At 56.5% G+C, this 27,015-nt stretch overlaps 2 protein-coding genes across 3 annotated transcripts in view; one reads left to right on the top strand and one right to left on the bottom strand.

The window, feature by feature from the left end:
* Positions 1–477: 477 nt before the first annotated feature.
* On the top strand, positions 478–20,062 carry AP5Z1 (adaptor related protein complex 5 subunit zeta 1). Of its 2 annotated transcripts, XM_082671403.1 has the most exons (17): positions 478–583; positions 12,909–13,046; positions 13,133–13,319; positions 13,590–13,731; positions 13,870–13,982; positions 14,370–14,538; positions 14,846–14,986; positions 15,175–15,212; positions 15,291–15,453; positions 15,918–16,096; positions 16,870–17,012; positions 17,369–17,509; positions 17,977–18,088; positions 18,336–18,433; positions 18,855–18,978; positions 19,059–19,273; positions 19,529–20,062. In XM_082671403.1, the coding sequence occupies exons 1-17, from the start codon at positions 543–545 to the stop codon at positions 19,797–19,799; spliced, it is 2,415 nt and encodes an 804-aa protein (XP_082527529.1). In that variant the 5' UTR covers positions 478–542; the 3' UTR covers positions 19,800–20,062. The 2 variants fall into 2 exon arrangements, 1 of the variants encoding a protein (XP_082527529.1); XR_014297737.1 differs by having other exon boundaries at positions 18,336–18,978; positions 19,529–19,664.
* A 3,120-nt stretch (positions 20,063–23,182) lies between these two features.
* Positions 23,183–27,015, bottom strand: part of RADIL (Rap associating with DIL domain) — a 60,931-nt gene continuing 57,098 nt past the window's right edge. The window contains exons 11-15 of the mRNA XM_082670584.1: positions 25,933–26,123; positions 25,466–25,817; positions 24,362–24,501; positions 23,873–24,012; positions 23,183–23,399 (exon numbers count right to left, since the gene is read on the bottom strand). Coding sequence (XP_082526710.1) covers positions 23,294–23,399; positions 23,873–24,012; positions 24,362–24,501; positions 25,466–25,817; positions 25,933–26,123 — 929 coding nt within the window. The 3' untranslated portion in view covers positions 23,183–23,293. The remainder of the gene's footprint in view (positions 23,400–23,872; positions 24,013–24,361; positions 24,502–25,465; positions 25,818–25,932; positions 26,124–27,015) is intronic.

Raw genomic sequence — 27,015 nt, forward strand, 5'->3', positions numbered from 1 at the left:
GCTGTTCCTTGCAAACTGCAGGACACGGACCCAGCCCACGACCGCAGTCTGTGTAGTATATTCAGGCCGCACTGAACACGGGACCTGCAGGCGGCGGAGCGGACTGTGTTCATGGAACAGAACCTAGAACTGGGGCGATGAGCTGAGGCCCAGCGGTGACAGGCCGCTCCTAACAGCTCCCGGGCACCCAGCGCCCGGAGCTGCACCGGGGTGCCGGGTGCCATGGTTCCGGGGTGCGGAGGTTCCGGGGTCTCGAGGTCCCGGAATCCCGCGGTCCAAAGTGCCGGAACGCGACCCAAACCCAGCCCCGACCGGCAGCCCTCGCGCTGACGGCCCCGCCCCCGGCTAAGACGCTCCGTCAAAGCCCATTGGTCGACGGCCTGTGCGCCCCTGCTCACGTGATGCACCACGGGACGCTGCACGGGACGCGACCCGGAAGCCGGCGTTGCTGCGGGCTTTTCTCCCGGAGTCGCCAGCGTGCGGAGCGCCAGGGCTCCTCTCCGGGCGGCGGCGGCGGCGGCGGCGGCAGCGGCAGGAGGAGGATGTTCACGACGGGGGCGGAGAGTCTGCTCCGCCAGGCCAGGTGCGTCCGAGCTTTTTCCCTTCGGGCACTTGGTGGTGGGTCTCAGAGCCGGGCCTGCGCGCGGCGACTCGAAAGAGCCCCCTTTGAACCCACTTTAGAGACTCAGGTCGGGGAGGCCACGCGGGCCAGGCACGGCGTGAGGAGGTCCGGGGAGGGTCGAGCTGGTCCCCGGAGGAGGTGGCTCCTGAGAGCGCTCTGAAGGATGAGTGGAAATGAAGTGGGGTGGGCCCCCGCTGATGGATTGGCCAAAGGCTTGTCGGCTGCGGACCCCCACGTCTGGCAGGAAGTGGGGTCCAGAGCTGTCAGTTGCTTCAGGGTCAAGAAAGCTTCAGGGTCAAGACGCTGGAGAGCCTGCTGGATTGAGCCATGGCGAGCCCTGTGCAAAGCCCATGAGTTCGATACCTTGCGAGGGCTTTGGGGAGCCATGGAGGATTTTGCTATATAGAAAGATCCGCTCTCTTGTGGATGCACTGAATGTATTGAGAAATTACCCAGCGTCTTAGGACCCCGAGCTGGCTCTGGACTCTCACTAAGTCGGTAGCCCCTTCCTCACCAACTAGCCACTCATGGGAGAAAGCAGATGTAAGCTCGGACTAAAACCCCATGACTTGTTGCTACTTTAAGAGAAGAAAATGCGGCCAGAACCATGGTTTAAAAAAAAAAAAAAAAAACTGGATTCGGAGCTGGACCAGTTGCTGGGAAGGATTAGGCTGGTTGAGGCGCCTCTGATCTTAGGGAAGCAAGATCTTGAATGCATATTAGTTTCAAAAGGCTGTAAACAGGGTAGACGTTTGATATGGTCAGAATAACCCCTAAAAGTGTGTTAAGCAAGTGTTTTGAGGATTTGTAGCACCATCTCCCCACCAAGTCCAAAAAAGTCTGTATTTCTTTCAATCCTGGACAGATATTCCAATATTCAAGTTCCAGTATTCCAATTCAAGTTCACTTGAATTTAGGAGAGCTGTATTAAAGAAAAATAGATATCTTTTTTCAAAAATTGAAGTATAGTTGATTTACAATATTAGTTTCAGGTGTACAACATAGTGATTCAATATTTTTATAGATTATACTCTATTTAAAATTATTCTAAAATATTGGCTATATTTCCTGTGCTATACAATATATCTATAGCTTGTTTAATACATAGTTTGTACCTTTTAACCCCCTACACCTATCTTGCCCCTCCCCAATTCCCACTCTCCACTGATAACCACTAGTATGTGCTCTATATCTATAAGTCTGTTTCGTTGTATTCATTAGTTGCATTTTTTAGATTCTGCATTGTAAATGATAACATACAGTATTTGTCTTTCACTGTCTGACTCATCTCACTATGCATAATATCATCCAGGTTCATCCATGCTGTTGCAAATGGTAGAATTTCACTTTTTTATGGCTGAGTAATATTTCATTGTGTATATATATCTATATATAATCACATCTTCTTTATCCATTCATCTGTTGATGGACACTTAGGTTGCTTCCATATCGGCTGTTGTAAATAATGCTGTGAACATTGGGGTGTATGTACCTTTTCAAATTAGTGTTTTTGTTTTCTTAGGATATATACCCAGGAATGGAGTTGCTGGATGGTAGGTAGTTCAGTTTTTAGTTTTTTGAGGAACTTCCACAGTTTTCCATAGCAACTGCACCAATTTACATTCACACCAACAGTGAACTAGGGTTGTCTTTTCTCCACATTCTCACCAACATTTGTTATTGTGGCCTTTTTGATGATGGCCATTCTGACAGGTGTGAGGTGTTATCTCATTGTGGTTTTGATTTGTATTTCTCTGACAGTTAGCTGTGTTGAGCATCTCTTAATGTGCCTATTGGCCATCTGTGTGTCTTCTCTGGAAAAATGTCTATTCATGTCTTATGCCCATTTTTTAATTGAGTTTTTATCTGTATTGAGTTGTATGAGCTGTTTATATATTTTGGATATTAATCCCTTATCAGTCATATCACTTGAAAAAATTTTCTCCCATTCGGTAGGGTTCCTTTGCTGTGCAAAAGCTTTTAAGTTTAATTAGGTCCTGTTTGTTTATATTTGCTTTTGCTTCCTTTGCCTTAGGAGATAGATCCAAAAAAAATATTGCCATGATTTATGTCAAAGAGTGTTCTGCCTGTGTTTTCTTCTAGGAGTTTTATGGTTTCCGATTTTACATCTAGGTCTTTAATCCATTTTGAGTTTACTTTTGTATATGATGTTAGAGTATGTTCCAATTTCTTTCTTTCACATGTAGCTGTCCAGTTTTACCAGCACCACTCATTGAAGAGACTGTCTTTTCCTCATTGTTTGTGTGTGTGTGTGTATATTCTTGCCTCCTTTGTCGTAGATTAATTGACTGTAAGTGTGTGGGTTTATTTCTGGGCCCTCTTTTTTCTGTCCCATTGATCTATGTGTGTGTTTTTGTGCCAGTACCATACTGTTTTGATTACTGTAGTTTTGTAGTAGAGTATAGTCTGAAATCAGGGAGCATGATACCTCTCTCCAGCTTTGTCCTTTTTTCTCAAGATTGCTTTGGCTATTCATGGTCTTTTGTAGTTCCATATAAATTTTAGTATTATTTGTTCTAGTTCTGTGAAAAATGTCGTGGGTGTTTTGATAGGGGTTGCATTAAATCTGTAGGTTGCTTTGGGTAGTGTGGACATTTTAACAATATTAATTCTTCCAATTCATGGACATAGGATATCTTTCCATTTCTTTGTAGTATCTTCAGTTTCCTCTGTCAGTGTTTTACAGCTTTCAGAGTATAGGTCTTTCACCTCTTTCGTTAAGTTTATTCCTAGGTATTTTATTCTTTTTCACATGATTTTAACAGGATTGTTTTCTTGCTTTTTCTTTCTAATAGTTCTTTACTAACGTATAGAAAAACAACAGGTTTCTGAATATTAATCTTTTTTTTAATTTATTTATTCATTTATTTATTTTTGGTTGTGTTGGGTCTTCGTTTCTGTGCGAGGGCTTTCTCTAGTTGTGGCAAGCGGGGGCCACTCTTCATCGCGGTGCGCGGGCCTCTCACTGTCGCGGCCTCTCTTGCTGCGGAGCACAGGCTCCAGACGCACAGAGCTCAGTATTTGTGGCTCACGGGCCCAGTTGCTCCGTGGCACGTGGGATCTTCCCAGACCAGGGCTCGAACCCGTGTCCCCTGCATTGGCAGGCAGACTCTCAACCACTGTGCCACCAGGGAAGCCCTGAATATTAATCTTGTATCCTGCAACTTTACTGAATTTATTTATTCTAATAGTTTTCTGGTGGAAAATTTAGGCTTTTCTATATATGGTATTATGTCATCTGCAAATAGTGACAATTTTACTTCCCTTCCAAGTTTTATGCCTTTTATTTATTTTTCTAGTCTGATTGCTGTGGCTAGGACTTCCAATAGTGTGTTAAATAGACGTGATGAGAGTGAGCATCCTTGTCTTGTTCCTGATATTAGAGGAAAAGCTTTTAGCTTTTCACTGTTGAATATGATGTTAGCTGTGGGTTTGTCATAAATGGCCTTTATTATGTTGAGAGATGGTCCCTCTGAGAGATGTTCCCTCTGAGAGATGTTTGATGAGAGTTTTTATCATGAATGGGTGTTGAACTTTGTCAAATGCTTTTTCTGCATATATTGAGATGATCATGTGAATTTTATCCTTTCTTTTGTTAGTGTGGTGTATTACACTGATTGATTCGCAGATATTGAACCATGCTTGTGACCCTGGAATAAATCCCACTTGATCGTGGTGTATGATTTTTTTGTTGTTGTGGCTGTGCTGAACAGCTTGCAGGATCTTAGTTCCCTGACCAGGGATTGAGCCTTCGCCCTCAGCAGTGAAAGTGCAGAGTGCTAACCACTGGACATCCAGGGAATTCCCTAGGATCTTTTTTTATTGTTGAATTTGGTTTGCTAATGTTCTGTTGAGAATTTTTGCGTCTATATTCATCAAATATATTGGCCTGTAATTTTCTTTTTTTGTAGTGTCTTTGTCTTGTTTTGGTATCAAGGTAATTGTGGCCTCATAGAATGAATTTGGGAGTGTTCCATCCCCTTCAGTTATTTGGAACAGTTTGAGAAGGATGGGTATTATCTCTTCTTTATATGTCTGGCAGAATTCCCTCATGAAGCTGTCCGGTCCTGGACTTTTGTTCACTGGGAGTTTTGTTTTTTTGGGTTTTTTTAATAAATTTATTTATTCTCTTTATTTGTAGTTGAGTTGGGTCTTCATTGCTGTGCACGGGCTCTTTCTAGCTGCGGTGAGCAGGGGCTACTCTTCGTTGTGGTGTGTGGGCTTCTCATTGTGGTGGCTTCTCTTGCTGCAGAGCACAGGCTCTAGGCACGCGGGCTTCAGTAGTTGTGGCTCTCAGGCTCCAGAGTGCAGGCTCAGCAGTTGTGGCACACAGGCTTAGTTGCTCTGCGGCATGTGGTATCTTCCTGGACCAGGGCTTGAACCCATGTCCCCTGCATTGGCAGGCGGATTCTTAACCACTGCGCCACCAGGGAAGCCCAGGGAGTTTTTTAAATTACTAATTCAATTTCACTACTAGTGATAGGTCTGTTCAGATTGTCTATTTCTTCTTGATTCAGTCTTGGACTTGTATGTTTCTAGAAATGTAGCAGTTTCTTCTGGATTGTCAAATTCGTTGGCATATAACTGTTGGTAGTATTTTCTTATGGTTGTTTGTATCTCTGCGATATCATTTTTCATTTCTCCTCTTTCTTATTTTATTTGGATCCTCTCTTTTTTTTTTTTAATTGATCAGCCTGACTAAAGGCTTACCAATTTTATATTTTTAAAAAACAGCTCTTAGGGCTTCCCTGATGGCGCAGTGGTTGAGAGTCTGCTTGCCGATGCAGGGGACACGGGTTCGTGCCCCGGTCCGGGAAGATCCCACATGCCGCGGAGTGGCTGGACCTGTGAGCCATGGCCGCTGAGCCTGCGCGTCCAGAGCCTGTGCTCCTCAACGGGAGAGGCCACAACAGTGAGAGGCCCGCATACTGCCAAAAAAAAAAAACAAAAAAAACAGCTCTTGGTTTTATTGGTCTTTTTTATTGGGTTTTTTGTTTTTTTTTTTTTTGATCTGTATTTTGTTTCTTCTCTGATCTTTATTATTTCCTTCCTTCTGCTGACTTCGGGCTTTGTTTCTTCTTTTTCTAATTCCTTTAGATGGTAGGTAGTTAGGATGTTTGAGATTTTTCTTGTTTCTTGAGGTACGCCTGTATTGCTATAAACTTCCCTCTTAGAATTTCTTTTGCTGCATCCCATAGATTTGGGAATGTGTTTTTATTTTCATTTGTCTTGAGGTATTTTTTATTTCCTTTTTGATTTCTTTTATGTACCCATTGGTTTTTTAGTACCATGTTGTTGAGTGTCTACATGTTAGTGTTTACCCCATTTTTCTTCCTGTAATTGACTTCTCGTTTTATACGGTTGTGGTCAGGAAAAATGCTGGATATAATTTCTATCCTCTTAAATTTGTTGAGACTTGTTTTGTGGTCTAGCATGTGATCTACCCTGGAGAACATTCCATGTGCACTTAAAAAGAATGTGTATTCTGCTGTTTCTGGATGAAATGTCCTGTAGATATTGATGCCCAGTTGAATTAAGTCCAACTGGTCTAATGTGTCATTTAAGACTACTGTTCCCTTACTGACTGTATGTCTGGGTGATCTGTCCATTGATGTAAGTGGGGTGTTAAAGTCCCCTACTATCTTTATCATTACATAATGCCCTTCTTTGGGTTTTGTTACAGACTTTGTTTTAAAGTCTACTTTGTCTAATATGAGTACTGCTGCCCCAGCTTTGTTGTTTCTATTTACATGAAATGTCTTTTTCCATCCCCTTGCTTTCAGTCTGTGTGTGTCTTTAGTTCTGAAGTGAGTCTCTTTCAAGCAGCATATAGATAGGTCTTGTTTCATCATCCAGTCAGTCACCTTATGTCTTTTGATTGGAGTGTTTAGTCCATTGATATTTAAGGTTACTATTGATGGGTATGTACTTATTGCCATGTTGTTGCTTGTTTTCTAGTCGTTTTTTATAGTTCTTCTCCGTTCTTCTTTGTCTTTCTTACCTTGAGAGTTTTTTTGTTTTTTGTTTTGTTTTTTTCACGTTTATTGGAGTATAATTGCTTCAGTGTTGTGTCTGTGTACAACAAAGTGAATCAGCCATGTGTATACATATATCCCCATATCCCTTCCCTCTTGAGCCTCCCTCCCACCCTCCCTATCCTACCCCTCTAGGTGGTCACAAAGCATCGAGTTGATCTCCCTGTTCTATTCAGCAGCTTCCCACTAGCCATTCATTTTACATTTGGTTGTGTATATATGTCAGTGTTACTCACTTCATCCCAGCTTCCCCTTCCCCACCATGTCATCAAGTCCATTCCCTACATCTGTGTTTTTATTCCTGCCCTGCCACTAGGTTCATCAGTACTGCTTTTTTAGTTTCCATATATATGCGTTAGCATACAGTATTTGTTTTTCTCTTTCTGACTGACTTCTCTGTGTATGACAGACTCTAGGTCCATCCACCTCACTACAAATAACTCAATTTCATTTCTTTTTGTGGCTGAGTAATATTCCATTGTATATATGTGCCACATCTTCTTTATCCACTCATCTGTCGATGGACACCTAGGTTGCTTCCATGTCCTGGCTATTGTAAATAGTGCTGCAGTGAACATTGTGGTACATGACTCCTTTTGAATTATGGTTTTCTCAGGGCATATGCCCAGTAGTGGGATTGCTGGGTCATATGGTAGTTCTGATTTAGTTTTGGGTTTTTTTTGTTGTTGTTTTTTTTTTGCAATACACTGGCCTCTCACTGTTGTGGCCTCTCCCGTTGCAGATCACAGGCTCCAGACGCACAGACTCAGTGGCCATGGCTCATGGGCCTAGCTGCTCCGCGGCATGTGGGATCTTCCCGGACCGGGGCACGAACCCATGTCCCCTGCATCAGCAGGCGGACTCTCAACCACTGCGCCACCAGGGAAGCCCTGATTTAGTTTATTTAAGGAATCTCCATACTGTTCTCCATAGTGTCTGTATCAATTTACATTCCCACCAACAATGCAGGAGGGTTCCCTTTTCTCCACACCCTCTCCAGCATTTGTTGTTTCTAGATTTTTGATCATGGCCATTCTGACCAGTGTGAGGCGATACCTCATTGTGGTTTTGATTTGCATTTCTCTAATGATTAGTGATGTTGAGCATCCTTTTATGTCTTTGTTGGCCATCTGTATGTCTTCTTTGGAAAAATGTCTATTTAGGTCTTCTGCCCATTTTTGGATTGGGTTGTTTGTTTTTTTTATATTGAGCTGCATGAGCTGCTTGTATATTTTGGAGATTAATCCTTTGTCCTTCATTTGCAAATATTTTCTCCCATTCTGAGGGTTGTCTTTTTGTTTTGTTTATGGTTGCCTTTGCTGTGCAAAAGCTTTTAAGTTTCATTAGGTCCCATTTGTTTATTTTTGTTTTTATTTCCATTTCTCTAGGAGATGGGTCAAAAGGATCTTGCTGTGATTTATGTCATAGGGTGTTCTGCCTATGTTTTCCTCTGAGAGTTTTATAGTGTCTGGCCTTACATTTAGGTCTTTAATCCATTTTGAGTTTATTTTTGTGTATGGTGTTAGGGAGTGTTCTAATTTCATTCTTTTACATATAGCTGTCCAGTTTTCCCAGCACCACGTATTGAAGAGGCTGTCTTTTCTCCATTGTATATTCTTGCCTCCCTTGTCAAAGATAAGGTGACCATATGTGCGTGGGTTTATCTCTGGGCTTTCTATCCTGTTCCACTGATCTGTATTTTTGTTTTTGTGCCAGTACCATACTGCCTTGATTACTGTAGCTTTGTAGTATAGTCTGAAGTCAGCGAGTCTGATTCCTCCAGCTCTACTTTTCTTAAGATTGCTTTGGCTATTTGGGGTCTTTTGTGTTTCCATACAAATTGTAAAATTTCTTGTTCTAGTTCTGTGAAAAATCCCATTGGTGACTTGATAGGGATTGCGTTGAACCTGTAGATTGCTTTGGGTAGTATAGTCATTTTCATGATATCGATTTTGATTTGTGGTTACCATGGGGTTCATATATGGTGAACTTTGTATTAGCTTATTTAATTAGTTGACCCACAGCCTTTACTATATATTTGCTTTTACTGGTGGGACTTTTTCCTTTTCTGTAAATTCTTGTTCTAGCCTTTTCCACATAGAGGAGATCCTTTAACTCTTAGGGTCAGTGTAGTATTGATGAACTCTTTTAGTTTTTGCTTGTCTGAGAAGTTCTTTATCTCTCCTTTAATTCTGAATGATAACATTGCTGGGTAGAGTATCCTAGATTGTAGGTTTTTCCTTTCAGCACTTTAAATATATCTTATGACACTTGTTTCTCGTCTGAAAAGTTTTTGCAGAAAAATCCACGGATAGCCTTATGGGGGTTCCCTTGTATGTGATTGTTTTTCTCTTGCTGCCTTTAGAATTCTCTTTTTAACTTTTGCCATCTTTTAATTATGGTATGTCTTGGTGTGGGTCTCTTTGGGTTCATCTTGTTTGGGGCTCTCTTTGCTTCCTGTACCTGGATATCTGTTTCCTTCTTTAGGCACAGGAAGTTTTCAGTCATAATTTCATCAAATACATTTTTGACTCTCTTCTTCTCCTGCTGGGACCCTTATATGTGAATGTTAGTACACTTAACAATGTTCCAGAGATGTCTTAAACTGTCCTCATTTTTTTTAATGTGTTTTTCTTTTTTTTTTAATTTATTAATTTTTTATTTATTTATTTTTGACTGTGTTGGGTCTTTGTTGCTGCACACGGGCTTTCTCTAGTTGCGGCGAGCGGGGTCTACTGTTCATTGTGGTGCGCGGGCTTCTCATTGCGGTGGCTTCTCTTGTTGCGGAGCACCGGCTCTAGGCATGCGGGCTTCAGTGGTTGTGGCACGCGGGCTCAGTAGTTGTGGCACGTGGGCTCAGTAGTTGTGGCTCAGGCTCTAGAACGCAGGCTCAGTAGTTGTGGCGCATGGGCTTAGTTGCTCTGTGGCATGTGGAATATTCCTGGACCAGGGCTCGAACCCGTGTCCCCTGCATTGGCAGGTGGATCCTTTTATTTAGTTCTTTATTTTTGGCTGCATTGGGTCTTCGTTGCTGTGCGCAGGCATTCTAGTTGCAGCGAGGGGAGCTACTCTTCGTTGCAGTGCACAGGCTTCTCTTTGCGGCAGCTTCTCTTGTTGTGCAGCATGGGCTCCAGGCGCGTGGGCTTCAGTAGTTGTGGCACGCAGGCTCTAGAGTGCAGGCTTAGTAGTTGTGGTGAACGGGCTTAGTTGCTCTGTTTTGGACCAGGGCTCGAACCTGTGTCCCCTGCACTGGCAGGCGGATTCTTAACCACTGGGCCACCAGGAATGTCCCATGTTTATCTGTTCTTTTTCCTAGTTCAAGTAGTGTTCTTATTACTAATGCTTTCAACTCTTTATCTGGTAAATTATTTACCTCTGTTCCATTCGTTGTTTTTTTTTTCATTTTTTTTTCTTGTTCTTTCATTTGAAACAAATTCCCGTCTTCTCATTTTGCTTGGCTTTTTCTGTCTCTGTGAAATTAGGTGAAGCAGTTACCTATCCCAGTCTTTAAGGCATGTCCCCGTGTGGGAGCGTCCCTGTACGGTCTGCACGTGCCCGTTGACGTTGCTGGGAGAGCTGGAGCTGAAGTGGGCAAGAGTCATGTCTTCCCCCAGGCTGTGCTGGCAGCTGTCGCCTTGGTAGGGGGTGTGGCTGGAGATGTAAAGGGGCTGGAGCCAGAGCCAGGTGTGAGCTGGAGCTTCTTGTCTGTTCAGTGGCCGTGACTGCCCTGTCAGGGCGGGTCCCAGTTTGCTGGAGCAGCTGTCCTGAGGGTCGGGTCCAAGCTGGTTCTGTTCCAAGTGTGCGCTCCCCCTGCTCCCAGCAGCGGCATCTTTGCCCCCAAAGGGGAAGCAGTGCTGGAGCAAGAGGGGCCGGAGCAGGTGCTCAGCTCGGGCGGGGGGCGGGGGCGGGGCCGTGTGCTAGGGCGGGGGCGGGGGCTGGGGCGGGGCTGGCGCGATCCCGGGCAAGCAGCCAGAGCCCCGGGCAGGCTTCATCTGCTTCCTCCGCCTTATTCCAGGAGTAAGCAAGCCGGCGCCCACGCCTCACGAGTGGAGTCTGGGCTTCTTACAGCCCTGCCGTTAGTCCCACTGGTTTTCAAGCCAGCCATGGTGACTCATTCTCTCGGTGTGGATCCTCAAGGCTGGGGTGCCCCAATATGTGGTCTGAACCACTCACTCCCCAGGGAGGAACTCCAAGCCCATGCAATCCCCCTCCTCCTCCGTGTCCCCTCCCAGGGGCACGAGCCCTGACGTGATCGCTTTTCTTCCCTTCCTTCCCGAGTCCGTTCGCATCTTTCTCACAGCCTTGGTTGCACAGGAGTCTCTGCCAGTCTCCAGTTTGCTTTCAGTGTGGATGTATTTTATGTGTTCGTGGTGGGACGTGAGCTCTGTGTCCTACTCTGCCGCCTTGCTCTCCTCTCCCTGAAAACAGATTATCTTTAAGTGCTAGCATCTCACTCAGCATGCGACATGCTTATTAGCCTAGAGGTCTTGCCAGGGGACGAGTAAGAACTGAGACCCACTCAGAACATCCAGCTCATCTTCTGTTCAAGGTCAGAAATGTATAGACTGAAAGGCAGAAGGAACAGCCCTCACTATTTAATTCCTATTTCTCTGTCTTTCTGTCTTGGGTGGGTGGGAATTCCTCTCTGTTGGGATTTGAGGAAAGTTAATAACTATCAGTTGAGTCTTACTAGTTTTCACTATTTTTCTTTAATTAAGCCGGTGATTCTTGGTGGGACTTTAAAACAGATTACTAAAGTTTGGGAGTTAGGATTCGGAGTAAATTTTAGTTTCTCTCTGTATTTTTCAGAGATGGAAAGCAAGGCTGGGGAAAGTTATCAGAAGCATGACTTGTGAACTGCAGAACAAGTGAAGAGAGTGGGACTTGGGTTGGGGTGGGGGGGAGCAGCAAGGCCAGGGGAGGTTTCCTGAAGGACAAGACAACTAAACAGAAGCTCAGAGTGCGTCAGCCAGCGAGGGAAGCAGTCGGGAGCGTTTCAGGCAGAGGGTCCGTGCCAGGGGCGGAAGCAGGAGAAACAGGAGGAGCCGGCCTTGTGAGCTGCGCTAGCACCTGGGGGTTGGGTCTGAAAGCAGTGGAGAGCTACTGACCGGTGTAGGCAGACTGCCTTTTAGAAAGAATCCGGTGACTTGGAGAATACATTGGAAGGGACTAATCTGGGGTACGGGCGAGGGGCACCACCGTTCTGGGAAGGAGCCTCAGTTATGACTGACTGCGGGACGCGTGGCAGCTTCTCCCTCGGCCGTCGCCGCGGCGAGCAGCAGACCTGGACCCGGCCTCTCAACTCAGTCTCCTCCCTCCTCGTCCACACGCGCCTTTGCTTGTGTTTGTAGGTGGCTGAATCCCACTCTGGCCAGATTAAGTGAAAAAATGGAAACGGGGGTGGGAGGCGAGGCGTGGTGGGGAAGCCATTGGGATTTGTCTGCCAGCCTTCAGGTGAGAACGGGAAACCCAAGCCGCCGCCCGGGACCCCCAGCCCACGGGGTGCTCGGACATTCTCCTCAGCCCCACAGCCTGGGGATGCGCCGTCTCTCTCAGGTCAGAATCGCAGACCCCGAGCTCGAGCAGAGTGGACTTGGTAGTCTTCGGGGACCCGCGGCGGGGGCCCAGCTGTGTAAGGGCCCTGCCAAGAGCCCCCCAGCAGCTCCCAGCGCGGTGGCTTGGGGCCACGTTGCTGCTTCTTGCCCCTGGGGCTGGAGTAAGCCTAGAACCAGGCTTCGTTTTGAGGCTTGCTTCAGCATCTCACCTGTTACAAGTGCTCGATAGATAGATTTTTCAATTAAGTATTAGAGTAATGTGTCATAACATTTGACCTTTCATTTAATTCTTGTTCCCAGAAGGTAAAGGCTCACTGAAGGAATCTTTTGAAAAGCAACTGGTTTCAGACTAAACCCCCCTTACTTTTGACTCGTAAACCAATCGGTTTGTGCTTCTGGTCCTGGAATAACAACCCGAATGCGTGGTTTGCCGCAGTAACTTCTGGAGTGAGGGTCCCCTGCCTGGTGGGGGGAGCAAGGACCCAGGCCGGGTACCCAGTCAGCGGGTTCATCACAAGAGGCCCGGTGGTGCTGGAACCACCTTCCTCCACGACACCTGGCTTGTTCTCTGCTCAGCAGGGCCGGTCCCCAGCCCGAGAGCCGTCCTGTCACAGCTCAGGGCGTCGTTTCCAGGTCCCTCGTCGCCGGGTTGCCGACGCCGTCGTCTTTGTTTAGGGAGCTCCGGGACGAGGAGCTGGGGAGGCTCTGTGCCCGGGTCTGTGCGCTACTGCGAGAGGAGGACTGGGGTCCCGACGCCCCGGACGCCCTGCGGAGGCTCTTCCTCATCGTCTCGGCCACGAAATACAACAGGAGGTGAGCGCACGCGTCCCTGGGGCATCGCGGGGTGGGGGGCGCTGCCTGGCCCGGCCCCGGGGGGGTGACACGCCCCCTCCCCCCAGGCTGGAGAGGCCTTGCCTGGCACTGCTGCAGACCACCCTCTGCTCGCCTACCTGCCCCGAGCAGCTCCAGCTGCTCTGCGCCGCTGTCCTGAGAGAGATGTCGCCCTGCAACAGCCTGAGCCTCTCCTGCGACCACATCCAGAACACGCGGCAGCTGGGCCTCGTGGCCTCTGTGCTCTTGGCCCAGGTAACGTGACTGCCGCCACCCTGCCCTTGGTGGCCCTGGGGCCTCGATGAACCAGCAGGCCGCGTGCTCCCCGTGGGGCGGGCAGGCTCGGCTGGGCCCTTGTCACCCAGCAGCCCTCCCCGCTCCGCCCCCATTCCGGGTGGGGGGATGAGCCAGGGCTGTGAGGCTGATTCAGGCTGCAGGGCCGGGGCTGCCCTCGTGACGTTCCGGACGCCCGAACCAGGTGGCATTCGTGACGCGCAGGAACACGTTCTGCTGTGGGGTTTGCAGGGTGACCAACAGCAGGTCAGGAGCTTGGCCCAGCGCGTCCTCAAGGTCCTGGAGAGCCGGCAGCCCGAGGGGCCCAGCCTGAGGCACCTCCTCCCTATCGTGTCCAAGGTCACCAGCCTGGCCCCGGACGCCCTCCGTGAAGGTCTGCACACATCCCGCCACTGGGGGCGAGGGGCCGCCAGGGCTGCTGCTGGTTCCTAGGAAGACCTGCGGCAGCCCAGGCAGCGCGAGCCTGCGGGACTTAACTCGGTTCCTGCGGTGTCACCCCCGCCCTGCACAGAGCAGACCAGGGCGCTCAGCAAGCGGCTGGGGGACTGGCTCCGCTACGCCAGCGTCCAGCAGGCGGTCACCCACTCCTCCGGGGGCTTCTTCTCCACGCCTAGAGCCCGGCAGGTGAGGCTGGGGCACTCGGAGCTCCGTGTCCCCAGGCTGCCTCAGCCGGCCTGGCCTGCAGGCCGCCACCCGCTCCTCCTTCCCGGTTCCAGAACGAGCGCACTCTCCTCGCTCCACTCGGGCATGCGGGGGTGCCTTGGGTCACAGCCCCCGAGCCTGTGGCGCGCTCTGTGGGTTGAGGCCCGGAACACGCGGGCAGGGACCGTATTTGACCGAGGGCTGCGTTTTCAGCTCAAGTGCCTGCGCTCACGCACCCTGGGTGGGGGCGGGGTGCCCGTGGTCCCGGAGGAGCATGGACGGCCAGGGCGGTGGCTCGCGCCCCATGCCGCCTGTTCTTGGCCCTTCCCGGGCCCTGCAGCGCCGGCTGACCTTCCTTGCCTCCTGCAGCTGGGCCCTGTCACCGAGGTGGACGGGGCAGTGGCCACAGACTTCTTCACGGTGCTGTCCACGGGCCAGCGCTTCACGGAGGACCAGTGGCTGAACGTGCAGGCCTTCTCCATGCTGCGGGCCTGGCTGCTGGACAGCGGCCCTGGGGGCTCCAGCGCCCCGGACGCAGGTAGGACGCAGGCAGGACGTGCTGGGCCCCTGGGCGACATTGGCTGAGCCCTGTGGTCTCCAGCAGGCCTTTCCCAGACGTGCTGAGAAGCCAGATGTCGACAGGACTGTCGCAACAGCTTCTCCAAACTCTTCCTCCTCTGCGAGCCCACTAGCAGTTATAGACGGTCTGGGCTCATCTACACCACCGCGTCCCGTTGGGGTGGCAGCAGGCGGGACAGGGCGCAGGCCTTGGCAGGCGGCGACGGCAGCCCTCCTCGCACCCTGCGGAGTCCTTCTCTGTCCTGAGCCCTCGTTCTCTCTCCCAGACGACAAGTCGGAGCTGGAAGGCTCCACCCTGTCCGTGCTCTCGGCCGCCTCCACCGCCGGACACCTGCTGCCGCCCCAGCAATGGCTGCGGGAGAAGGCCTTCGAGTACTGCCAGCGCCTGCTGGAGCAGAGTAACCGGCGTGAGTCCCGGGGCCACCCTTCCTGTCCGCGGCCCGTGGCGCTCGGTCCCCACCTCGCGTCTGCGCTGCGGTCGCTCCCAGCTGTGGGCTCCCCGGCCTCTCCTCCAGCTTCCAGAACACGGGGCACCTTCTTGTTCGGCTGTTCTGATGGGGACACAGAGACCAGGTGGCTTTCTTCCCTCCCCCAGGAGCCCTGAAGAAGGCAGACTCAGACCTGCAGAAAGCAGTGAGTGCCCGGCGGGCGGGCGGGCGGGCGGGCGCTCCCTCCCAGCTCTGTCTGAGCGGCCTCCTCGGGTCCCCGCAGTGTCTGGTGGAGGCTGTGCTGGTGCTGGATGTGCTCTGCCAGCAGGACCCCTCCTTCCTGTACCGCACCCTCTCCTGCCTGAAGCCCCTGCACACGCGCCTGCGCGGGGACCCAGCCTGGGTGCGGGCGCTGCTGCCCGTCGCCCAGTTCTTCCTGCACCACGGTGAGCCTCCGCCCTCCCGTGGGAGCAGACCCGCTCGCGGGGAGGGCGGCTTTCCCCTGCACGCTGCCCCCTTCCTTCGTCTGTAGAGCAGCACTGATCTGATGAGCCCTTAGCACTTCGACGGTGGGAACTTTTAGATGGATTTAAGTAGCAAGTTAAAACGTTACCAAGTCTGTGTTGATCTTGAACTCTCTTTGCCACGAGAGTTTCCTGGAAGGTGCCGTGAAACCAGCCCCTTCCAAGGAACGATCCCCGTAGCGTAACCAGAGGGTGGGTCTGTGGCCAGAGACACCTGGGAAGACCCGGATCCGGCTCAGCTGGCTCTTCCCGTGCTTGCGAAGGGCGGACGTGTCTGCCTTTGGTGTCCCGCAGACACGTGTGGCCCTGGAGGCTTGGCCCGAGGTTCAGGGGGCCCCCGGCAGCACCCGAGGCCTTCTGCCCTGACGGAGCCCACTGCCTTTCAGGGGAGGCCGCCGCAGTGGATGCGGAAGCCGTCTACCAGCACCTCTTCACCAGGATCCCCGCTGAACACTTCCACAGTCCGATGCTGGCCTTCGAGTTCGTCCAGTTCTGCAGGGACAGCCTGCCTCTGTTCGGCAGAAACCTTGGCATTCTCAGGACAAGCTTCCCCAACCTCTTCAAGGCATGCTTGGTCATCCATGAACCAGAGCAGGGGCTTGGGGGCCTGGGGTGTGCAGGGCCCCTGGGGCAGTGTCCTGGCATGGGCTGGGGGCGCCCGTGCCCTCAGGAAGGCGAGGTCGGGCCTGGCTTGGTGGCTGGGCTCGCAGAGTTGGTGCAGGTTAGCATCTCTTCACTGGGGAGCGTTGCCGGGTGTGTTCAGCTGTTTGGCATCTTTGTCTTCGATGGGTTTTTTTGTTTTTTTTTTTCTGTATTTGGCTGCATTGGGTCTTCGTTGCTGCGCGCAGGCTTTCTCTGGTTGTGGCGAACAGGGGCTATTCTTTGTTGCGGTGCACGAGCTTCTCATTGTGGTGGTGTCTCATTGTGGAGCACAGCTCTAGGCGTGTAGGCTCAGTAGTTGTGGCACACGGACTTAGGTCCTCTGCGGCATGTGGCATCTTCCCAGACCAGGGCTTGAACCCGTGTCCCCTGCACTGGCAGGTGGATTCTCAACCACTGCGCCACCAGGGAAGTCCTGATGTGTCTTTTGTGATTGGCGTGTCACTGCGTGGCCTTTCCAAAATCAGAGACTGAGTTCTTTAATCAGGAAAATAAACGATGATAAATGGAAAGTGATTTAGATGGTTGGTACAAAAGTGAGTGCAGAAGCAAAAAGAATGAGGGGGAAGAAAGTTGAAGGGCATATTTTCCAACTCCTGGGTCACAGTGAAACAGGAGGTGGCAGGGCTGGCCATGCCCTCCGGGCTCCCACTAGAGCTGCGCTGCTTGTCCCCACAGTTCCTGGCCTGGAACAGCCCGCCCCTCACCTCTGACTTCGTGGCGCTGCTCCCATCGCTGGTTGACGCAGGGACGGCCGTGGAGATGCTCCACCTGCTGCTGGACCTGCCCTGTCTGACCGCAGCCTTGGACCTGCAGCTCAGGTGAGCCCCTGCCCGGCCCCGCTGCTCACTGTTCTGACCGTGTCTGCCCTGTCCCTGTCCCTCCTTGCCCCCGGCCGCTCCTGCTGTCTCCCACGCAGAGTGTCTCTGCACCTCTTCGCCGCCCTGACGGCAGCCTTTCACTCAGCCACGCAGCCTCCCAGGGGCCCGGCCCCCAGGCCTTTTTGGGTCATCCTGCAGCTCCTGGCTGGGTCAGGGCACAGTGATGTTACGGTGACGTCCACTCTAGTCTCTCCCTGGCCAGTGGGTACCACGAGGGCAGGGGCCGAGTCCAGCTTCTTCTGGCCTGGGCCAGAGCCCACATGCGAGCCCGGCCTCAGGAGTCTCTCTGCTCGCAGGTCACTGCAGGCTGCATCTGAGAGGCCGCCCTGGGATGTCTCCATCAGGGCCCCCGGCTGCCTGGAGGCCCTCCGGGACTCGCAGGTCCAGGGTCTTTTCCAGCACCTGCTGCGTGCCCACGCCAGCGGGACCGTGGAGAGGTAGGGCTCGCTGCCGGGCGTCCCAGGCCCCACGTGGGACACGAGAGCTCCCTGGTGCCTTCTGACCTGGAGAGACAGCTCTGGTGACCCCCCACCCAACAGGCGCCGGCCACGTGGCCAAGCGCTTCCTGGGCACCTGGCTTGTGGTCTGCTCGTTCAGTTTCCTGATCCCGTCCTTGTCGCCCTGTGGGGTAGGCACTGTGCTCACTCCTTGCCACAGGTGGGGAAAGGGAGGCTTAGCACAGCCTAGGGGTGGCGGGCCAGGACTGGACCACGGCCTCCTGCCCCCAGCCACATTCCAGCCCTCCCGTGTGCCACGGGAGCAGGGCGGCCACAGAGGGAGCAGGCCGTGCATTAGGAGATGCGCAGGGTGGCCTCTGATGAGGGCAGAGCAGGCGCTCCCAGAGCCGGGTCCCCAGGCGGACAGGGAACAGGCGTGTGCTCAGGGCTGGGCCATGTGTCCCCAGGTTGACGCCGCTCTACCGGCTGCTGCAGCCCCTGGCCGGCTGCGCCCGGGTGGTCCAGTGCGCTGAGGCCGTGCCCACCCTGCTCCGGGCGTTCTTCTCGGCGGTGACACAGGTGAGCCCGCTTCCTGGGGCCTCTGTCCCTGCAGCAGAGGGCCTGCTGGAGCTAGGACCCACAGGGCCCCAGCTTCCTCAGTGGCCAAGGGGCCAGTCCATCACAGCAGACAGGGCAGCTCACACCAGCCCCAGCCTGGCTCCTGTCCCTCCCAGAACTGGGGCCGAGAGAAGCCCTCAGGGCAGCAGCCAGCCAGGTCCGGAGCAGAGGTGTTCCCTGGGGGTGGGACACAGTCTCTCTCTCCCAGTTTGCTGACGGGGCCCTGGCCAGCCAGCTGGCACTGCTGCTCCTGGAACGAAGCGACTCGCTTTACCAGGTCCCAGGGTACGAAGCCGGTGTGCACAGGTGGGTCCCTCCTGGCGGGCTTCGCCCCTCCTGCGGCTCCATGGCCCAGCCCTGGACGGGTTCCCTGACCCCGCGCGCTCTGCCCCTCACGGCAGCGGTCCCCCAGCTGCCACCAGCCCCAGCCCAGCCTCGGCACTTTCTCGGCCACTGTACGCACCCTTCCCTGCCCACCCAAGCCCCTCTTCCACGGAGCCTTCCAGAATGTGTGGCCCCCTTGCTGAAGGCCCAGTTTATGCGGGCTCATCCCCGCTCCAGCCCAGCCTCTTCCCTGGTGGGGCAAGAGGTTCCTGGCGGGGCCGGGACTACCTTTACCTCCACCTGGTGCTCGGGGGCTTCCCGCCACCGCCCAGCTCTCCTCGGGACGGGCCGCGGGGCTGGGGTCTGTGTGGGGCAAGCACAGCCCACGGGTCCTCTCGCGCAGGGTGCTGAGCTCCCAGTTCCCGGCCCTGTGCAAGCTGCATCCTCCACTGGTGGTCGAGCAGGCGAAGGAGCTGCTGGAGTTCGTGGGCGGCCCCCGCAGCGGCGGGCACGTGCTCACATCCGTGGTGAGGCAGCCGCTGCCCCGCCCCAGCCTGCATCTGACGTGCGGGCCTGTCACAGGGCTGAAGTGCTGTCCCCCACCCAGGTGTGGGCCATCGGCGAGTACCTGTCGGTGTCCTGGGACCGGCGCTGCACCGTGGAGCAGATCAACAACTTCTTCGAAGCCCTGGAGGCCCTGCTCTTTGAGGTCACCCAGTCGCGGCCCTCCACCACCCTCCCCAAGTGTCCTCCGCAGGTCATCACTGTGCTCATGACCACACTGACCAAGCTGGCCTCTCGGAGCCAAGACCTGATTCCCAGGTACCAGTTCCCGGTGGGCGGAGGGAACGCTACAGGCTTCCCGTTGGGAAAGGGAACGGCGTTGGAGGTTGTCCTGTCCCCCAAAGCCCTTCTGGTTGGACGCAGGTGGCGTGGGCTGTGTCAGCACTGCCGCCTCATCTCTCCCAGCCAAGACCACGCTAGCTGGGTGCTCCTGGCGGCTGGTCCCTCCACGACACCCCTGCCCGCGTGAGCGGTGCACCTGCAGCTGATGGGCTGGGACTCCCTCGTCCCCAGGGTCTCCCTGCTCCTGTCGAAGATGAGGGCCTTGGCCCAGAGCCCAGCCGCGGGCCCCGCGCCCGGTGAGGAGGGCGCGGCAGCCATCCGCACGCGGGCCACCGAGCTGCTGAACCTGCTGAAGATGCCCAGTGTGGCCCAGGTTGTGCTCACGCCCAGCGTGGGGGTGTCCGAGCCCCGCCACCACCGTGACACCAACACGGCCCTGCCCCTGGCCCTGCGTACGGTCAGCCGGCTGGTGGAGAGGGAGGCAGGCCTCCTGCCGGGGTGAAGGGACCAGGTGGATGCCAGGCAGGGCTGCAGGTTGAGCGCCTGGTATTACCGGCCATGGCTTCAGCGGTCAGGGAGGCTGTCACAGTCTCAGCCTTTGGCCTCTGTGTGTCTGTCTTTTCTCTTAACCCCCTTCTCCCGTGGCCACACTGAGCTGTGTAGTGACACAGCACTGATTCTCGGCTTTAGCTCCTCTTGGGGCTGGGTGGAAGCTGCCTGGTCTGCGTCCTGCCGGTCCTTGTTTGTTTGGGGGCAAGAAGAGCTACGGCGAAAATAAATAAATCTTTACAAAATGGCTGCGTGAACAAGACGGGGTCTGTCCTTTTTTCCTCCACCCAGGAAGCAGGGAGCCCCACGGGCAGCCACGTAGCTGCTGCAGAGTCCAGGGGACGCAGTGCTGCTGGGCGGGGAGAGCTGGCCGTGGGGCTGGGAGGGGCCTTCACCTGGTGCTCTGCCTTCTCACCTAATCCCCATGTGTCAGGGCCGAGCCCCATTCAGCCCATGTCCCACATGGTACAGAAACCACAGATCACTAACACACACATGCGGTCAGTCAGAAAGGAAGCAGTGTCGACCTCCCCGAGGCGGCAGCTGCCACTGGGGAAATGGGTTTGGTCAGTGACATTTTTTTAGACCTTCTCCTGCTCCTAAGTTGAAGACGGTAAGGCTGGGGCTCTGGGGCTCCTGCTGGGTGGGCTGGAGGTGCTGTCACCTTTGCAGACCTGCAGCCTCCTACGAGCAGGGGGAGGGGCAGGGCACCCAGCAAAGTGTTCCCAGTGACCACCATACCTGCCGCCAGAAGCCTTACTGGGAGCAAGTCCGGGTGCGCTTTGCTCTTACACCAAGTGGGGGAGACACCCCCTCCTCTCAAGCGCTTTCTACCACTGTTCCGTTCAAGTCAGGCCCCGGCCCGCTTGTAAACCAAACCCCAAGGCTGCGCCCCAGCTCCCCGGGCGCCTGGCGGGGCTCGGCCACCAGGTGGTGCTGCTGCTTCGAAAGTCCCAGCCCACCCGCTCCGCCGCGCCCAACATCCAGGCCTACTCCTGGCCACGCCCCCAGGCTCCGGCCCTGCCCCTGGCGGGCTCCGCCACGCCCCAACTCCGGCCACGCTCCTGGCCACGCCCCCAGGCTCCGGCCAGCTCCTGCCTCCGCCCCCGGCCGGTTTTGCCCCCCCCCAGACGCCCTAAGAAACATCCGCCGCCGAGGAAGCTGATGATGGGGGCCGGCCGGGTGCCGCAGGGGCGGACGCCTCTGGCTGGCGTCCCGGCCCCAGGATGCTTTCCGAGAAGCAACAGGTGGTGCGCGGAGCGGAGCCGTGGGGCACTGGTGCGGGGCGTGCCAAAGGACACCTGACCCTCCCAGGATGGGACCAACCCAGACCTGCGAGCCCCGGCGACACCCTTTGTCCGCCCGGGCTGCCCGGCCCGGCCCACCCGGCCCTGCCTGGCCCTCCGGACTTGGGTCCAGGGAGGCCAGGGTTGAGGATGTGACACCTAGAGAAAATGCTTTTTTTCAATTTGCCAAGATGCCAATTAATGCTCGGCTTTCAGTTTTTTCACGTCGTTCGTTCAGATGTTGCAAGTTTGGGTCTCAAACGTGCCTACGAACCAGTTTCAGAATACGGATTTTGAGGGGACTTTTTTCCCTGCTTCACACGGAGCCAAGGCCGCTCTAGAAACGTTCCCTTACCATTGTTCTTGCAGGGTAGACTTCTGTGGTGGCTGGGAGTCCAGTCCAACGACGCGAGTGCAAATCCGGCGGGGCTGGGCTGTCCCAGGCGTGTCAGCCGCAGCGGCAGAGCCGCCGGGGGCCTCGGAGGCCGTGAGGACACGGGCTGGGCTGCGGCCCGGAGGATGGCGCGCGAGCAGGGCGCACTCACCTGGGCCGGGCGCCCACTGCAGCCGCGCCGAGGGCGGACCAGGGTGGCTGCTTCCAGAGGTCGGGTTCTGTCGGGTTGTCCTCACAGCACTTACAGCGCTGGCCCACTGATGTAGAAAATGACAGTCCCATCGTGCTCCACTTTCCTCGTCTGCAAATGGGGATAATCACAGTGCTGACCTCAAAGAACATCCCGGGAATGAAGTGTGTCCTTCCCTGCAGAGGGATCCGAGGGCTCTCAGCACCCGCTCCCTGCCAGCGAGAAGCGCAGCTCGGAGGTCTTCCCCCTTCCCTGGGGCCCCAGCCCTCCCAGGGGCCCCAGCCCTTCCCTGCCCGAACTCTGCAGTATGCAAGGGGTTCCCCCACTACCCCATGCAGCTCCACGGGGGGGGCGGGGTGGGGTGGTGCTCAGCAGGCCTTGGGTCAGCCGCCAGCCTCCCTGAACTTGTGCCCTTGTTTCCGTTTAGGGCTTTCAGAATTTTGGGGGGTTCAATTGCCCATTTTAACTGACTTTTTAAAGTACATTTCATCCACCGTTTTGGGAACTGCTTCAGGTCAGGTGGAATCCGGACACCTGGTACTGAGCACCCGCAGGCCCGGGCCCCCACCTGCACTCTCTTCTGCGCCCACAGCTGCCCGAGGCCCAGTGCCTGGGACACACCTTCCGGCCGCTGGTCCCTCCACGAGACCCCTTTCCACGTAAGGGGTGTGTCTGCAGCTGCCTGGCCGGGACCCTCTCGTCCCCAGAGTCTCTGTTCCTGTCGAAGAGGAGGACCCCAGCCCAGAGCCCAGGGAGGCGCGCGCTGCCGCTGTGACACCAACACGGCCCTGCACGTGGTCAGCGGCCGGTGCAGGAGGCGGGCCCCCCACCAGGGCGAAGCAACGGCCACCAGGTGGACACCAGCCGGGCCGCAGACTGAGAGCCTGGGACCAGCCAGCCTGGTATTAGGGCCCAGCCATGGCTTTAGCGACCAGAGAGGACATCAGGAGGGGTGTGAGTCTGAGGGGGGAAGCCTGGATACCCACAGTGGGTCAAGACTCTCACTTTATAACCTTCTAGGGGGTTCCAGACCCCTTCTTTGGGACCGTGCTGAGTGTGGAATCACCGAGGGTGCAGCCCCCTCTGATGGGGGCGGCTCTGGCCCTTTCCCTCGGCAGGCTGTCTGCATCTCCCCCGCTGCTCCTTGTTTGCGGGCAGGGTGGAGGGCAGGCGAGGAGCAGTTAGAGCCATCCCGGCACCCCAGCGAGCCCTGTGTCTCCCCGGGGTCTCTCCCGCGCTGGCAGGGAGGGAGCAGTTCCTCGGAGGGCACCGCCCCACCTCCAGCAACCCTTCTAGGGGGCCAGCACGGTGCCCACCCAGACTCCACGCCCCGCCACCCTCTACAATACGAAAGATAGTTTATTGAATCTATACTTTAACACTCAAATCTTCAAACACGAAGGCTCTGTGACAAGCATCACAACTTAGTGTTATGTGTCATATCAATAAAACAAAATGTACACTAGGGACTGCGGCTAGCGTCCTGTGGGTGACACAGCCACACCGAACAGCCTGGCAGAAGGGGCCGTAACCTGGGAGCCGCAGGCGTAGGTGCTCGGGCCGCCCCTGCACGGCGCCTAGGGAGGGGGCGTGCGGAAGCGGATCTTCTTGGCCGTTTCCACGTCAGACTTGGCAACCAGAAACCGCACCTTCTTTCCCCCGTGTCGGATCAGATCCACGGCTCTGAAAGCAGAGAAGGGGTGGGGACGGTGTAGAAGAGCCCTCCGGGTGAGGACTCAGTGCCGGTCCGGCGGGCAGAGCCTCCTGGAGGCGCTGGGGGGCGACCCACCCCCCCACCCCCCAGCTGTCACCCCAAGTGGACAGTTACAGTCAGCAACCCTGAGCCCCCCGTGCTGTGACAGAGCATCGGGATCACGGAGCCTGCGCTCTCGCGGCCTGGTCCAGAGCCCGCCCCACCCCAAGGTGCCTGAGCCCCTGCGGGGACCGGTGTGTCATCGGAGGGCCAGTGCGGGGGAAGGGCGGGGGGTGGCCCTTGGGAGCCGGGCCGACGGCTGTGCCTCCATTTACTCAGCTCCGACGTCCCAAGGGTGGGCGTGGCCTCCCACAGGCGGGGGGCGGGGCGAGGCGTGGTACCTCAGGTGGGCGTGGCCTCCCACAGGCTGGCGGGGGGGGGGGGGGGGGGCGAGGCGCGGTACCTCAGGTAGCTGACGCCCACCAGGCTGCTGCCGTTCACCTCCAGGATGCGGTCTCCCAGCGACAGCCGCCCGTCGGACGCTGCGGGGCTGCCCGGGAGCAGGGTCTGGATGTAGAGCCCTGGGGCGCCCAGGGGTGTGTGCTGGGGGAGAAGCGGAAGCCTCAGAGCTCCGTGGGCCCCTCGCACACAGGGGTCTCCAGGCAGGGCCACCTCCGCCCCTCCCCCGGTGGGGCTCCCTGTATGGTCATCAGTGTGTCTTCAAGGACAGCGCTGGACACCATCAGAGTCCCCGCAGGCCCAGGACAGACGCCATGAGGCCTGAGGGTGCAGGCGGCGGAAGCAGCTGCTGAGACGCCCCCACCAGCCCCTGGTCCCCAGGGCCATGGGCCTCTGCCCACCGCCTGCCTGTGACCACCCCAGCTGTGGGCCCGTCTCTGGGAAAGAAGAGGAGCCTGGGGGCCTGCAGGAAGTGGCGGGGCAGCTCACTCACCATCCCGTCGACCAGGCCCATGCCCAGCCCGGAGGGGCCTCGGTCTAGCTCCACCACGAACATGTAGCAGAAGTCGTCCGTGCTGGAGCTGTGGCTGGAGGGGGCTGGAGGGGGCTCGGCCGCCGGGGCCGCACAGTCTCCTGGGCGGGCGAGAAAAATGCAGCGAGGTTAGGTAAGGTCAGGGGCCGGCGGCTCAGTCCTCTGTCCAGACTCTGCCCCGGGGGCCTGCGCCTGCCCAGGAGTCCGGACCCAGGGACATCCTGGCTTAGCTACTCCAAAGAGACACGTGCTCACAGAGGTCCAGAAAGATGCCCGTCTGGCCAGAAGGGAAAAGCCAGACCTGGACCACCATCAGGGTGACAGGGGTCAGGCCACCCTGTGCTGCCCCGGGACACCGGCCCCTCTCAGAGGCCGGGTGCTTCCGCAAGGTTGAGAAGGGGGCTCTGCTTTCCCTCCCCTGCCCTCTCCCACCGCACTTCTCAGCGGTGACCCCACGTCTGTCCCTCCGGAGCTGGGGCTCTTTTCAGCTGGGCCTTGCTGCTCCCCACGCTGAGGGTCCTGCGCCCTCTCTCTCCCCACGAGGTCAGTTGTGGAGCCCTGCCGGGGCACCGCCCAGGTCGCTGAGAGGTGTCCTGCCTCAGGCCCAGCTCGGTTCCAGTGACCCCTGCCCTCAGGGCACCCTCTAAGCTTGGCGCGAGCACTGAGGACTCACCAGGGGCCGGGCGGGGCTGGGGGATGCTTGCCCTTCGTTGCCCTCCAGCCCGGCCAGCCCAGTGTCCACATGCCCAGGGCTCCAGCTCCCCCGCCCCGCCCCCCCCACCGATCCCGCTGGCCTCGCATCAGCTCTGGGGCTCAACACACGTCATGGGGCCATCCTTCCTCTCCCCCGGGCAGAGTGACTCCCCGAGTCCCCAGCTGCCCGGGCCTGAGCCACGCGGTGCCCTCCCCAGCTGCCCCAGGAGCCTGTCCTGTGTCCAGGGCAACAGGCGTTCTGACAGCCCGGGCCAGACGCGACACCAGGGCCCCGCAGGGGAAGGACCCCAAGGCAGTTGCCCAGGAGCCAGCAGGGCCAGGACTGGGGTGCGGGCCTGGCTCGGGGCTCACCTTGTGGGGCTGCGCACCCCGGGCCGCTCGGCCCGTTCCTCCTCCCTTCCAGAAGCACTTCCCCACAGGCACTGCTGGCTTCTGGCCAGTCGGGGACAGCGGGTTCCAGGCTGAGTGGGGTGCCGGGAGGCGTGAGCAGGCATGAGGGGTCCCCGTGTGGGTCCCCGGCCTGGGCCCCCCCACGGCTCACGCGGCCTGGCGGCCTTCCCAGAGGGCCCTGTGCCTGGGGGTCCCCCGCGGAAGGAGGCGTGCGCTCCAAGCCGGCCTCACGGGCTCCCCTGCCAGGGTCCCTGGAAGCCAGGGGGCGGCTCTGGTCCTCAGGGTGGCCCTCGGGGCTGGTGTGTTGCGGGCCCTGGGGGAGGGGGAAAGAACTCAGCACCAGGAAGCCCGATGTGCTGGGAGGACAGAGGGGCCCCCCAAGCCTCCGCGGCCTCGGGAGCCCCCCGCTCCTGCGTCCACCCCGGTACCTGGAGACACTCTGGCCGCGCGGGCCTGCCGCCGGGGCTGGGCTTGCTCCGCAGGCTCCACAGGAAGTGGCGGATGTAGAGGAGGTGCTGGTGGAGGCTGTCGTCCAGGCAGTCGGCCTCCAGATCCACCTGGAAGCCCTCGCTCGGCAAAACGATGGGTGGGGGGTTTTCATAGGACTCCAGGACGTCCTCTGCAGGGGCGAGGGCGGCGTGACCCCCCGGCCAGGAGGCAGCTGCCCGGCCACCCCCGCCTGACGCCATGGGACCCCGGGGACACGGGAGGGGCCGCACAAGCCCATACGGCGCTCTCACACCTCCTGAGTCCCAGCGAGCACCCAGGATGAAGCCCCGGCGCCACCATTCGGCACTTGGGCCCCACGCCACGACCCCTGCCTGCGGCCCCTGGCTCCCCCGGGCCCACCGCACACCCCAGCCTGGAGCCCAGCTCACCCGGCCCAGACACCAGCACCCCAGGCCACCACCTGCTCCTGCCGGGCCCCCACGGCCACGCCGCCTGCACCGCGCACGTGTCACGGGGCTGAGCACAGCCTGCCTAAGTGCTGGCCTCCGCACGAGGACACACGCGCCTTCCAGACGGAGGGAAGACGGCAGCCCCTGCCTTGCTCCCGGTGCCCAGCACAGAGCCCCCTCCCTCCCTCCGCAGAAGGCCTTGGACGTGAACCAGTAAACGGGGCGGGGGACGGCGCCCAGGGCCCAAGCCCCAGGTGACCAGGTGTCGGAAGCCCTACTTCTATCTGGATCTTCCCCCGTCCTTTACTTTCCGTTTTTGCTTGTGTTATAGTGTACATACTGCTAATGAGGAGATACAAAACTCATAAAAATATACACACACGTATGTACGTCTGTCTCCACACGTAATACACCCAGGGCAAGATGGCTCGACACCGTTTCCCGACAGGTTGTGCCGTGGCAGCTGGTGTGGAGACCCTGCTCTCCTCCTGGTGGCCGTGCACCCAGCGAGGCCCCATGAGGGGCAGCGGGGACCTCTGATCTGAGCCGAGAGCCTGGGGGCAAAGGCGAGCCTCCGCCCTGGGCCGTCTTCCTCCTCGGGTGTCCTGCCCT

The sequence above is a fragment of the Grampus griseus genome (genome assembly GCF_964374135.1).
Source record: "Grampus griseus genome assembly, chromosome: 14".
NCBI lineage: Eukaryota > Metazoa > Chordata > Mammalia > Artiodactyla > Delphinidae > Grampus > Grampus griseus.

Coding starts and splice junctions, on each gene's coding strand:
- AP5Z1 (XM_082671403.1), top strand. CDS start 543: ATGTTCACGACGGGGGCGGAGAGTCTGCTCCGCCAGGCCAG. Junction 16,097..16,869: donor GCTTCCCCAACCTCTTCAAG/GCATGCTTGGTC, acceptor TTGTCCCCACAG/TTCCTGGCCTGGAACAGCCC. Junction 19,274..19,528: donor AGCCAAGACCTGATTCCCAG/GTACCAGTTCCC, acceptor CCTCGTCCCCAG/GGTCTCCCTGCTCCTGTCGA.